The following is a 13,945-nucleotide window of genomic DNA, read 5'->3' as shown; positions in this document are numbered from 1 at the left end:
AAGGAGTCGTTAGAAGCATAAACAGCTGGGCCAAAGTGTCAAACACATTACTAACCCTGCCAGCACCAAACTGAGAGAGGGATGACCAACACGGAAATGGAAACCACAACCCAGAAAGTCAGTTCCTACCAAAAAATCCCTTTCATCATCCTGATTTGAAAGATTTCATTCATCATTTCACAAATAATATGCATAGTCTGGTAGATTTGAGTTGTTGTGTTTACCTCACAGAAAGAAGATCTTGCTTGTTGTCTCTCATCATCTTCACAAGAATGAACCCAACGTGAAGCCATCATTCAACTTAAAATCCAGTTATCCGTGATCGGCCACATCGAAAAGGTAGCTCCAGCAGAATGCAAGAAAATATGCTCCACCAAGTCCAATTTACACCTCCATTCTTGCTTGATTTCCTAGTCTATCTGTTACAGAGAGGGATGGGAAAGAGGCATATGTTATTGGTGCATTTTGTTTTGTTGAATTACCAGAAGACTTTTAAATTTAGCTGCTCAGATGTGGCACCTCACACTGTTCAAAGGTCTGTAAAACAACATGAATCAATACCTCAGTTGTTTAACGCACGTAATAGTAGACCATCCGTGCTTAATTCTGGACAATCAACTTCATGCAACAGGTCCTAACATAATGTTATTTTCAACCTGATGTTTGTGTGTGTGCTGACTATCGAAATTGGAGTAATAAAATGTCACATTGTATGATGAAATGAGAGCAGAAGTTAGTTAACAAAGCCATTAACTGTATCACAAGTACACTTGATTCAGTATCACCTTACGTGTTGTGGTCATGCTTAAGACGGTAATGTAACAAATCACCGCATTATTCACGCAACAACAACTTAGGTTTGTTGTCATCAGCTTGAAGCACAACAACGTGGATAGTCAACAGTGCATGATGAATGGCCAGCAACAAGTGGACTACATAAGGGGACACAGGTCGAAATAAAGTCACATTTTAAATTTAATTTTTAAAACAGACCCTTGTAGAACCGGGGTTAGAAAGCATAAGTCACTTAAGTTATTTATAATGTTTGTATTTCGATAAGAAAAACAAGGGTAGTGTGATTTAGAAATGGTGACTTTGAATTTCTCTTGTTTGAGATCGATGGTCAACTCGAACAGAGCGTGTCGAGCCGCTGTTGTTCTTTAGCGACCAACTAAAGTGGCTTTTCCTTTGTTGCTTTTAAATAAAACACCGGCACAAATACGTTAAAGACACCGTAGCCACTTTCCACGTTATATACAACGGGAAAGCAATCGTTAAAGCTCGTAAAGTGGGCAAAAGCAACAACAGAACCAACTGCGGCAACAGGCAGCTACTGCCGCGGTTAGCATCCATGCTAACGGCTGGAGTTAAAACAAAGTTACCTGTGTGGTTGTTAAGAGTCATTACGGGCGGCCAACAGCGGCGGCGGTTGTCCATAAAAGTGAGTAGACAAAGTGAAATCATAGCGTGGGAGATCCAAGCTGGTCAGGCGTTGCCATAATTTAATATAGTTTGAGTACAAACGGCTTCCCGGTGATTATTCCAAACCCACTCAGGGGAGGCGCATGGTGCAGTTTAGTAGCTGGATTTTTTTTTTTTTTTTTTTGGTTCCAGCGTTCCCGACTCTCTGGGAGTCCACCTTCGGTCAACAGGACACTCTCAGCCAATCAGAGGCGGCGTTGTATTCGAGCGGACCAATCAGGTGCGACGTTACAAAAAGTCGCCACTGCACTGTTAAAAGGTGGTGTTTTCCAATCGTTTCAGTTGAGTTCATGGAGTCGAGGGCACATGGAGACACTTTCTCGGTATAACTAACGCAGACAAGTCCACGTCTCAGGGTTTTCACAATCAACACCCCCCCTCCCCGGTTTCGTTTCATTTAAACAACAAGGCTGAACCGGGAGTCACATGTTCTGGTTCAAAGTGAGGTCGAGCAGGGCTGGCATGTGGATGGCAGTGGATGTGGAATGTGAGTTCACACATACCACACAGAATATAATCTTTACTCCCCAAAGCAGATTATTCAAATTAAATGCGGAACACTGGTCCTTTACGGCACACAATCTTTAAACAGATTGTAGCTGTTGACTAAAATAAATGCTCGGATTCTCAGGGCCCTGACAAATGTCCCTTTTATTCCCACCCAACATAAGGGACCACCTGTTCTTGGGATTGGCAGCTTTTGTTGCAGAGGTCAGTTTAGGGAGGAGACTTTCACAAAGCTGTCCTGTCCAGCCAGTTTCTACTTTCAGTGGCTCCGCTGTGGATATGAGACTTCTTAGATACTTTACTTGAGTGTTTTCATTTGGCCTACTTTGCATTTCACTACATTTCAGAGGAACATAGGCCTATTAGTTTTACTCCACACTTACTTTACAGCTATTATTACTGTTTTCTTTCACATACAAAACATATAATCTGTTTATAATCTATGATGTATGGTGTATACACTACTAAAAGTTGCTAAACTTACACCACCTACAACAGTAAAACTACAATATGCTACTACAAATAGCCACATTTTTCTTGTAATACTTGTGTACTTTTACTCACGTAAGATTGCAGACTTTTACTACTTCTTCCACACTACTGACAAAAAATACTGACTAAAACCTAGGACGGTAATAATGTAATCTTATTTGAGTACTTCATCAAGTCATTAATTCTTGGAGCTAAAGGTCAGAGAGTCAATTCACCATAATCCCCAGCAGACCTCAGTACCAAGGAAAGAAACGGTTTTGCCTTTATGGCACTTTGTGTTCCCTGTTTAAAGACTGGGAGTCATATGTCAGGTGTATACAAAGAGGAAAGCAGCTCAACGCAACCGACTCTCTTTTGTTCCTTTTACTAGTTCATTGGCACTGTACCTATTTTTTTTTTTTTTAACCAATGTGGCCTGATGTTTTCAAGATGTGATACTCTAAAAAACACAAAGATAGCATTATACACCAGTTAACAGTTTTGGAAACTGAGGAGTCCTTAGAAGACACTTCATTCAACATTATGTTTCTATGTCTCGGAGCCCTTCTTTACATTATTAACCTAAGAAAATTGGGAGGTATGAAAAGTTGTGAGCTCAACTTCAACACCACTTTAAAGACATTTTTATCAACATCTCAAAATGCATTTTCTATACCAACAGAGGATGTGAGACAACAGAACACAGACATGTTAAAAATACTTTACTGATATGTTAAATTATAAAAGGAAATACAGAAACAGAGTATCCCACTACACCTCAAATACTAAAAAAAAAAAAAAAAAAAAAAAAGAGGTAGTTAGCACATTGAGTGTTTACAGAACTACTTTGTTTGCCCCTGAGCAATAAAAGTGACAGCAGGAGAACTAACTAAAGAAACATTAAAAAGGCAATGAACCTGGGAAGAGAATGTAAACTTCTATCACTAATTTCCTTATAAAAAAAACTCCCTTTTTCTTTGTTACTTTGCTAATCACTGATTTAAAAATCACATTCACACAGGATTATCAGAGTCTTAACATTACATACAAAGGTGGCATTTAGTCAAACTGACAAAGGCAGTAGCATTAAACACTTTCCATGTGAATTAGTTCGGTAAACACAAAGAATAAATGGGAAAGCATGTGTTAGCTTTGCTAAAATTACCAGTGTAATGTCCGTGTCTATTGTTAAAACAAATGTTTCACCAAAGGAATGTTATAACAAAACAGGGATGCTTGAGATCAAATGTCACCATAGCAGCTGTAAGTGAATGGCACTTGGCACACTGGAGTATGTTCAGGCTTGCTGTTAGATGACATCTGTGTGACAGTCGCCTTTTTTTAAACTTTGTATTTTGTCTTCCCACTTTCACTGATCACACAGATATGCTAAAAGGGGAGAAAGGAAAACTACAGTCAAAAGGCAAAATATGATAAAAATGTCAATTTGATGAATTTATGATGGTCAATGTCACTAGACACTCATTATGACCTCTTCCTCTAAACAGAGTTACTGTTGTCTGACTTACATTTAGGTCTCTGAAATACTCATTGTAGTCTAAGGCATAGCCAACCACAAACCGATTGGGTATCTCAAAGCCGACATCTGAAATCAAAGAGAAACATTAATTTCAAGTATTTCCACAGTCCACTGACTCACTGACTAACAAGCTGCAACAATTGTTTTAACTGAGAAGGAACCACTGACTCAGATACAGATAAAAGGGTTGGTCAGGTACATACAGTCAGGAAGACATGCTGAGTTGTGTGGGACTCTCTTCACCAGCAATCTGGGAAACATAAAAGCAGACATTATCATAAGATAACGCTTTCTATATGTCACGCAGGATGTCAAGGAGTAGTACTCTTTAAAACACTGGTAGCTGAAACCTGCGTCACTTATTCATTCTTTGTCTCTCCCTCTCTCAGTCTAGACTGGCAGGCGGAAATTGAGTGATTCACAAAGCAGCACAACTAGGCTGGTTTTGTTTTTGAGGTCTTTACAGCCCAAGCTTACCCTGCTACTTTGATCATTTTTGGCCTGAAGGCTTCAACATGCTTCAGGAGAGTCTTCATTGTCTTTCCGGTGCCTACAATGGCCTGTAAGGGAAAGATAGAAAAACTGGATTGAGAGTGCAAGAGATTGCCAATAAAGAAATGCAGACCAAAGCAGATTCAACTCACACTGGAGTAAAAGTGAAAAGGAAGAAGTTGGCCACACTGTACTTACATTACATAACTGTTAATGCTAAAAATGACTAAGAAGGGGAATTTATCATGTGATGCTTTAAGCCTCTGACCTCTTGCGTTAGAAAGAGGTAAAAGTAGTGGTGGAACGAAGCCACAGAAGCATGCTTTGTCATCTTTGTCATCCAGATGTAGGTCAGCATGCCCTTCATATGGCTTGTCCTTACACACTCACGCTAAACATTTTTCACTTTTGACAGGATATGAGCAGAGGGAAAAAGCAGGTGGAGAGAGTGTCCAGTTACTCATGGAGAATGCTGTTTCTTAACTTAAATATTACTCATGTAGTTGTATGAAAAACTACACAAATAATAAAAAAAAACAACAAATGTAGCTTTCAGCTTTTTATTTTTCCTTTCATTTTGTTTTGAAATGTTGTTCAAATGCATTTCTTTGCCATATGTAAAGCACTTTAAGCTGCATCTGTTTGAAAGCCATTACACAAATAAACTCACATATGGTCACCATTCAAACAGGGATCAAACAGGGACAATTGAACTTTTTCCTCAGTGTCCCGCAGCTGTCCTGAATTCTACTTTTGACTGTCCAAAACTTAACAACCATTATTCCAAACATACGTTCTTTTTTCCTAATGTAGTATATATTAGAAATAATAATATAATATGATATAATATAGTTTAATAATTTTGTTTCAGTAACTGAATAAAAAAAATGTAATCACTGTAGGTGAGTGGCCACAATCAATTTTCATTATTTTTTTGTCATTGTTTGAGTTACTGTTTTTTTTCTTTATTTCTAACTGTTTGATCGATAAATTCTGCAGTGCAAATGCTGACCTGTTTCTGATTGGGATACAGCGATGGAAATGTCCATACATACACATGCATAATGATCTCAATCTCACTCAAGGGATATTAAATATTTGAAGTAAAAAAATTCAAATCTACAAAGGGACGGAGAAGATCAAACAAACTATTTAAATATTTACATGCTCAAACTAACTATTTACATATAGGCTATAGGAACACCGTAATCCAGAGGCCCCACACTCCACCACACCTACTGACTGCATGCACATGCCGCAAAGATGAGTGACTTATTGCTGTGGACTGCGATTACTCTGAGCAGCATGAATGGGAATGGATTACAATATACTATATCATAATAAATTGTAAAATGTATATTCCATGATGCATAAATGTAATAATTTCTCTACTGAATTTTCCTAGACACTGTATCTTTGTGTCCAATAGCAGGTGCTATTTTTATTGTCCCAGTGACAACAGCACATCCTTAATTTCAAGCACTGCATTCATCCTGATTGAAACAATTTCAGTGTAAATATATCCTGTTTCCCTCTGAAATACAAGAACTGTCCAACAGTCATCTTGACTGTGATGTGTAATTCTTGCCCATCCAATTGTGATGTTTCATCATCATTATTTCATTTTAGAAAATTGTAAAGACAAGTACATAAAACCGTTATTGGATTACAGTATCTGAAGTACTTAAACCTGAATTATTTGTTTTTTGGCCTCTTGGAGACAGCGAAACAAATTGTAAACACAACATCGACATATTAATATTATCACCTTATATATTTGAACATCCATATGCAGCGAAAACAACGTAAAACCACAACAAAAAGCTGAAAGATGCAAAAACCCTCCTTAGACTAAATCTCTGTGGATTCATCACTATGAACAATTTATTGTAGAATAATAATTATTATTATTTATTAAAATAGTTAAGTACTGCCATTGTCAATGAATGACTGCATGGCCATAATCCCAGATGTTTGAGCACTGACTAATGATAGTTGTTTCAAACTATTTACATACAGGAAGTAACCATCACTGAATGACCATAGTGATTTCTTTCCTCTAAATGTCATGTCATCCTTAGTGCACCTCCTCCCAATACATGATGACACAATTATTGTGCTAACAGTAAAGTTTATGATCATGTTGGAATAAACAGCTCAGTTATCTGGGACAGCCAATTAAAAAGTTTCCTCATGTTGAACTCTTGCCGAAGAGGGAAAAAAAAACTTTAAATGGCTCCTCTTGACCTGGATATCCGACCACGGCAAGAAATACAATAGGCCCATTTGGTGAGGAGGAAAAACAGAGAAGCAAAAACATGGTTGACTCACCTCCACGATCAGTACGTTCTTATGAGAGCATGTTGGGGAGAGAAGAGAGGGAGGGAAACAATTAGGATTAGGATAGGTGTAGATAAGAAACTGTTGCATCTTCTGAACAACCACACACCCATTCCAAGATAAGTCAGATAAATGTAAAACTGTGTAGCTGTAAAGCAGCAGCAAACTATACACGTAAATAACAGTGACAAAGGACTTTTGAATACAGGTTAATCTGTGCAAGTTTATTTAAGAACTACATGCAAAACAAATCTAAAAAAGAAAATGATCTATGCGAGTATGATTAAAAAAAAGAGAAACATCCCGACTGAAAATATTTGCTCCTGCAGTCCTTCTTTGAAGGTCCCGCTGAAATAGCTGAGATTCTGCAAATGTTTGTCTAATCAACTGGAGACAACTGGGCACTATTTACGTGTATTAAGAGTCACAATTGAAGCTTCAGTTAAACTTAGTTAGGTCAAGATAATAAGACCAACTTTAACTGCCATTTAACTGTATGCGCTTTAGTCTACTTTTCAAACCAAGGATTCAGCCAAGCATGTAGTCATGCTTTGTTCAGAGCTCATTATTTATCCATATTTATTTAGAGTGCAGTAAACCCTGGAGAAATATAAAAGGAATAGGCTATATATTAAAGTTCATGCAGAACAGGGAAGCTACTGTCTGTCAGGAAGGCAAAGACATGACATTAACTATGTAATATGTTCCTTGTCACACAATTAGTTCACTTCTTCCAGTAAAACATCGCAGCATTCTGTTAGAAACAGGCGACTAAATTTAGTTGTACATCACGGGGAGCTCAGGGATTTCACAAGCACACTTTAAATACTGAGAGCAACGCAGCCAGCAGTGACTCAAGCTTACTACCTCATATCCTATTCATGTTTCAGGCATTTATGCCACGCCTGACTACAGGGCATATTAGTGTGTGTGTGTGTGTGTGTGTGTGTGTGTGTGTGTGTGTGTGTGTGTGTGCACGCGCTCAGCTAAGGGGTGTGTGCGACTGAGTGTTCAGATCAGCTGATTTCTATTACATAGAAAGACTTTTGACTTCTGTAGTCGTGATTGAGTAATTCATCCCTGCGCGCGCGCGCACGCACGCAATATATGCACAGATGTGTTGAGAGAAAAGATAAGTGTTTCTGCACACACTCTTTCACAGACACAGTACAATGTCTACATCAGCTGAAGAAACACCTGGACATAAACTACAAATCTGATCTCATGTGGAATTGTGAACATCAGTTGTGTTCATAAGGGCTTAAACAATTAATCGATTAACTCAGAAGAGCAGTGTTGTTTTAATTAATGCTATGCGCAAATAACTTAATTAACTATTTTAATATTTGATCAACCGTTGAAGTCATTTTTCAAGCTAAAATGGTCAAACATTCTCTGGATCCAGCTTTCTCAATGTAAGCATTTGCAGCTTTTCTCTGTCTTATGACATTAAAAAGAATGTCTTTGGGTTTGTCAGACGAAAATAGCAACTTGAAGACGTCTCCTTGGTTCTCCAGGATATTGTAGGATGGGCATTTTTCATACATTTCTGAGATTTTTATAAAATAATAGGCAGAATATGAATAAGTTGCAGCCCTAGTGCAAAAGCAGTTCTATTCCTTGTCATAGGTTTAATCAAAGGGTAAATCTCAGTTTCATAATTAAACTGAGAAATGATCTAATTAATTATTATATTTTTATAATATTAATAATTTTAGAGGCTTTAAGAGGTGTGAAGAACTGTGAAGTATTAAGATTACAGTGAAATAATAAGAAGATCATTTTGTGTAAGAGATGGATTTTTGTTTTATTTGAACTGTCCTTCATCTTGTGACAACCCCCAAATTGGGAATCAGGCTGGAAATTTCACCTTTAGTAAATAGTATCCACTCTGTCAGATCCGGTAACAGTCAGCGCACACACACACACCTAACCACACCTACACATTCTCCAGTCCAGTGATTGTACTGATTTTGATTTCATGATAATAATACAAGCAGATGAGTGATTGAGTAACTAGACCACTGTCCTCCTGATAGCAAGTATATCCTCCCATTTACACAGATTTTCTCCACAGAGATAAAGTGGAAGAGGCCTTTAAACAATTACATTACAACAGTTGGTATCTGATCACCGCTGGGTTTGTCAGAAACTGCCATCTTTGATCTCCTTTACAGAAGCACTGAACCATTTCCCCAGGATGGAGAGGGAGAAAGCAGTTTAGAGGGAAGGCTGCCCTCTTGAGGCTGCCATCTATCAATACCCACAATCCTCACCTGTCAGTGTTTGTTTTACTGTAATAGAGCTTATAATAATGTTTCACTGGACTCAGATTTGTTCTTTATTAAAGTGTAGGGGGAGATTTCAATGGTGTATATAAGAAGAATATTACCTTTCCAGCTAAAAAAGACAAATCTTCTGCTCCGACTATGTGAAGATCCTCTGTTGACTGGTCATTCTGAGGAAATAAAATACAGTTTTAAAAGGTTTTTTTTTTATGTTTAAAAAAAACAAGTGAAATATGTCATCCTGAAAAATGTGGTAGTATTACCAATTTTAAAAGGTGTGATTCCTACTTGGAATGTCACTATGCCAATGTCACTTAGTAAAGTACATTATTTTGCCTTTCCATGGAACTTTTCATAAAGACTGCCATATGTATGTGCAGAAATCACCTCTAGACTTGATACAAACGATGTATTCAAGGTCGAAGTGGATTTTATAGCACAGCACAATCGCATGATATCATCGGTATATGCATTTAAAAGTCTCCTTTGCCTGAGCTTCATGGGGTCTTCGTGAAAACAGCACATTCAAGTCAAACTTACACAAAGATACCACTGTCATAATGCTGTACAAAACATAACTCACAAATCTTCTGACTAAGTCATGAGACTCAGTACCATCACGATTGATAATCTTAAGCATGAAGAGAGCCTCTTCATTGTCACACATGCCACTTCAGTCAAACTGTCAGCGTCTGAGTGCTGCCTGTGCAGCAGCGGGCAGAGGCTCACCAGGTAGCTCTTGAGGCGGATGAAGTGGACCCTCATGGGGATTGTGTGGTTGGAGTTGCGACTAAGGGCCTTGATCCTGTCCACCAGGTCGGCACAGAACTGGTAGCCTCCTTTCAGCACACACAGCACCACGATGTCATGGTCCCCTAGGTCATCCATGATGTTTCGAGCCAGACGTTCTGTCCTGTAAACGCGAAATATCAACTTCTTCCTTAACTCTGTAAAGAAATCTGTGACTTTAAACTGTACATTTTAAACCTCAATATATATATATATATATATTTATATATATTCTTAATATATTGTATGTCTATTGCATCTGGAGTATATGTAATGATGAATGTAATTTCCCCCTGGGATTATTAAAGTATTTCTGATTCTGATTCTGAAATGTTGCGTGTCTTGCCTCACAGAAGTCAAGCTCACAGCTGCGGGTGATTCATGTTTACTAAAAAAAGCCCTCCAGGAGTTTACATCCGCCATGTTTTGTTGTTTAAGTGACATGAACAAATTTCAGTGTGATTTGGTGGAAGGGTAGGCCACAGGCTAAAAAACAAGTGAACTGTTTTTGGTGTGGATCTAGGAACCTAAAACAATCCAATATTCAACATATAAGTGTGATGTAGAAACCAGCCACCAGGACACATGCAGAAAATGGACTTTACAGTGAAGCAGGAGACATCTTGTGTCGAGCAAGAAAACTTAAACATCAACAAAATTGCATATTCATAGATTCATAGAACTGGATGTTTTTTTTTCCAGGTAGAGGGAGGAGATGCTTTTTTAAGGATGTTAATGTGGAAATTATACTTTTGTTGCGGAAAAAACATATGAGATACCATGTCTGGACAGGATCTTAAACTATGCAAGTCGGGGCGTTTTTGAATGTTTTTACTACAGCTGGGTAATATTGGACTTCATGGGACAATATTATAATATGAATGTTGTCTTACTGTGTGTAGGCCTAATGAAGGTCAAAGTCAATTCACTGGAAATTAATCTGCAACTATTTTGATATTCCTAAGCAAAAAAATTGCTGACTTCTAGCTTCTTACATATTAAGATTTGATGGCTTTCTTTGTCATACATGATAGTAAATTGGATACATTTGAGCTTTGCATTGTTGGTCAGACAAACAAGACATGTGAACATGTATTATATCAATATTTTCTAACATTATATACACAAAACAGTTAGCCAAGAAAAAATTTGGCAGATTAATCAATAATACTGAGCATTATCGAGAAATGTATTGTTCTTTTTACATGTGAAGAGTTTGTCTCATAACTGATTCCTTGTTCAATGGGACACAGTTAATTGCATTGGACATTGATTCAATATGTGCCATATAGTTATATGTTACTAATGAAAAATAATGTATTAATATTTTTATTTTGATTTCAACATTGTCACAAAGCCTTATACCGCTGTACCGCATGTACCGTATGTATCCCATTACTGTCTACTATTGTGCATTGTGATGCAGATTAGGCATTGGGATGATTTCATATTATAATTAACCTGGCCAAAATAAGTATACTTATAGTCAGTCAGTATATTCTTAAAATGCCACAAAAACATACTGGAATCACTTTACTTTACATTTGGTTTAGAAACAGATTGCATTACAGATAGGACACCTCAAACAGGAACCTTTAACTGTTTTTGTGGGGGATGCTACAGGTAGGCCGAGCCTTCAGCCATGATGACAGGGTTAGGATTTAGGAATAACCTTTGTTCAAAATCAATCAGGAAATCAGTAGAGAACTGTAGGTTAGTGAGCTGGACAGCTTTTTAAAGTCACTTGTAAAGATATTTATGATTATCCCAATAATAGAAATTTACCAAAATGTACTTATCTGAGTGATTTTTATCTTAATATTGTACATTGTCCCATCCCTAACGCAGATGCACAGTCTATAAATTATAATCAAAATGACATTAACTATGGGAAATTGTGTGTTTGTGAGTGGTTGTTGGTTTAGTGTGTGGTTTTTTCAGCTTTACAGTGATCATTTTATACCAACAGTTTCATACCACAAAATTAAACAAATTATAGATTAAATGTCCTAAAAATGTCCCCAAAATCCCTCAGATCTGTTCAAGGCCACGTGTAGCTTTCATGCAGCCTCGGGGGAATCGCAGCAGAAAATTCAAACAGTATTTGTTAGGCAGCTGAACTTTGGTTAGTTTGGCGTTGTACCTGTCCATAATCACGCCGTGCGGAATGATGACACAGTCTAAATCTCCGGAGTAGTGAGCCGGATAGCTGAAGAGGTCTAAACTGTAGCCAGGCCAGTCATCGTTTATCTGGGAGGAAAAGGATAAATATTATGTTGTAGTTTACGCACCACTGCTGAGTCTACAAGCAGTAAAACACCAAAACACGAGCTGCATTACTGTGTCGCACCAAATCAGCCTGAGAGACATGTGGCCCTGAAGGAAATAAATCTACAAGGTGCGTAAATTTGCCCGATTGCGCAGCAGCAGCAGCAGCAGCAGCAGCAGCAGCCTGTGCATCCATGAATCAGTAAACTTTTTTTCCGCCATGGAGCACTTGTCCTGCATTCCCTGTCGTGTGTTTTCCCCATGAATTACCACAATCCCGCCGCTTCTTCCGTCGGCAACGTCTGCCATGTTGTTTTCCGCCGATACAAAAAAAAGGGGGGCTCCTGTCCGAGGAAAGTGGAAATACAAGCTTTCATTGGAATTTGGCACCGTGAGGAGAGAGGAGGAGCATCGCGGTGAAGAAATGTTCCCTGTTACCACCGAGCAGTTTGCCCCCCCTCTGTGTTGTGTTATACGGCACTGCTGCCACCAGAGGCAACATAACACCTCCTGTACATGTTACTGCTCCACATAGCTGCTGCTGCCACCACACACTTACAGGTAAGGGCCATGAAGTCAAATTTTTTGTTTAAATGCATGTAGAAGTACAAAAGTATTGCCACTAACATATAGGAAAAGTAAGTAAATGTACCCATTATATGGAATGGCCAGTTTCATAATAGTGTATATTATATTATTGGATTATAATTATTGATGTAATAATGTGTACATCACTTTAATGTTAAAGCTGCCAAATTTACTTTTTTAAACTACTTTATATCTGCTTGGTAGCTTGGTAAAGTATTATCTTGAAATGAAATATCACATCATAATTTATTTATCGATTATATTTTATTATTAATCTGAATCTGCAAAGTAACTAGTAACTGAAGTTGTCAAATAAATGTAGCACAGTAAAAAGTATTTGCATAGAAATATGAAGTAGCAGAAAATGTCAAGTAAAGTGCAAGTAAATACAGTACTTGAGTAAATGTGCAAAGTAATAATACATATATATACATACAGCTGTGTAAAAGACACAACAACACGTCATACATTTAGAAGCTGTTATGTCTTAGGTGTACAATCTTAATCTACAGCTGCTGAGGAAGAAATATATTAAAGAAGTACAATTTACCTCTGAAACTAGTACTTCAAACAAAGACATCATTCAGCTATCACTGCTGAATGAAACAGTGCACGATGCAAATGTGAGAATGATGAATCATGTTTATTTTTATAAACTGCATGATGCCATGACGAACACACACACACACACACACAGAGGGAGGGAGGGAGAGAGGGAGAGATCAGCAGGAAAGGCAAGCAGCAGACTAAGTCATCACCCCAGGGACATTACAAATGTTTGTAGAGTTATGCAAGTGAAAAAAACAAAATGAGGGAAAAGGAGAATACCAGCAGAATAGTTTTAATTCAGGGCCAATAAAACATCACACAATTCCAAGTAGGCAGTACTGTCTTTAATTTAAATATCCCCTTTATCATGTGGAGAATATGAAATGTGTTAACATCGCCATCTTGTGGAGAGGAACAGACACTTCTGGCCCCATTTGTACACCTCTTTTGTTCACATCAAATCAATTGTTTGTAATCTAATTTCATATTCTCACATTTGCGAGTCGTACACCCTCTTGAACTGATCTTATCTGCCGAAGCAAGAGAAAAGAAAGACTTAACGGCCCTGTTATTTAACAGAATCTGATGCCACACCCATTCTCCTTTGCACGATATAATCTATGTCTGTATG

The 13,945-nt window shown here is 37.9% G+C and overlaps 2 protein-coding genes across 4 annotated transcripts in view; both read right to left on the bottom strand.

Annotated features, from left to right (window-relative positions):
* arhgap21b (Rho GTPase activating protein 21b) overlaps positions 1-1,782 on the bottom strand; it is a 36,589-nt gene extending 34,807 nt beyond the window's left edge. For both annotated transcript variants that reach the window (XM_051416573.1, XM_051416581.1), the window contains exons 1-2: positions 1,383-1,782; positions 225-419 (exon numbers count right to left, since the gene is read on the bottom strand). In XM_051416573.1, the coding sequence (XP_051272533.1) occupies positions 225-296 (72 nt within the window). In that variant the 5' untranslated portion in view covers positions 297-419; positions 1,383-1,782. The remainder of the gene's footprint in view (positions 1-224; positions 420-1,382) is intronic.
* Positions 1,783-3,165: 1,383 nt separating this feature from the next.
* On the bottom strand, positions 3,166-12,581 carry prtfdc1b (phosphoribosyl transferase domain containing 1b). Of its 2 annotated transcripts, none has more exons than XM_051403427.1 (9): positions 12,448-12,581; positions 12,053-12,159; positions 9,850-10,033; positions 9,225-9,290; positions 6,824-6,841; positions 4,478-4,560; positions 4,204-4,250; positions 3,990-4,066; positions 3,166-3,849 (listed from the first exon to the last, which is right to left on the bottom strand). In XM_051403427.1, the coding sequence occupies exons 1-9, from the start codon at positions 12,484-12,486 to the stop codon at positions 3,802-3,804; spliced, it is 669 nt and encodes a 222-aa protein (XP_051259387.1). In that variant the 5' UTR covers positions 12,487-12,581; the 3' UTR covers positions 3,166-3,801. The 2 variants fall into 2 exon arrangements, with proteins under 2 accessions (XP_051259387.1, XP_051259384.1); XM_051403424.1 differs by lacking the exon at positions 12,448-12,581 and adding an exon at positions 12,260-12,406.
* Positions 12,582-13,945: the final 1,364 nt, after the last annotated feature.

This window comes from Dicentrarchus labrax, unplaced genomic scaffold (assembly GCF_905237075.1).
Source record: "Dicentrarchus labrax unplaced genomic scaffold, dlabrax2021, whole genome shotgun sequence".
NCBI classification, from domain to species: Eukaryota; Metazoa; Chordata; class Actinopteri; family Moronidae; genus Dicentrarchus; species Dicentrarchus labrax.
This window is presented reverse-complemented; position numbering and strand designations above follow the sequence as displayed.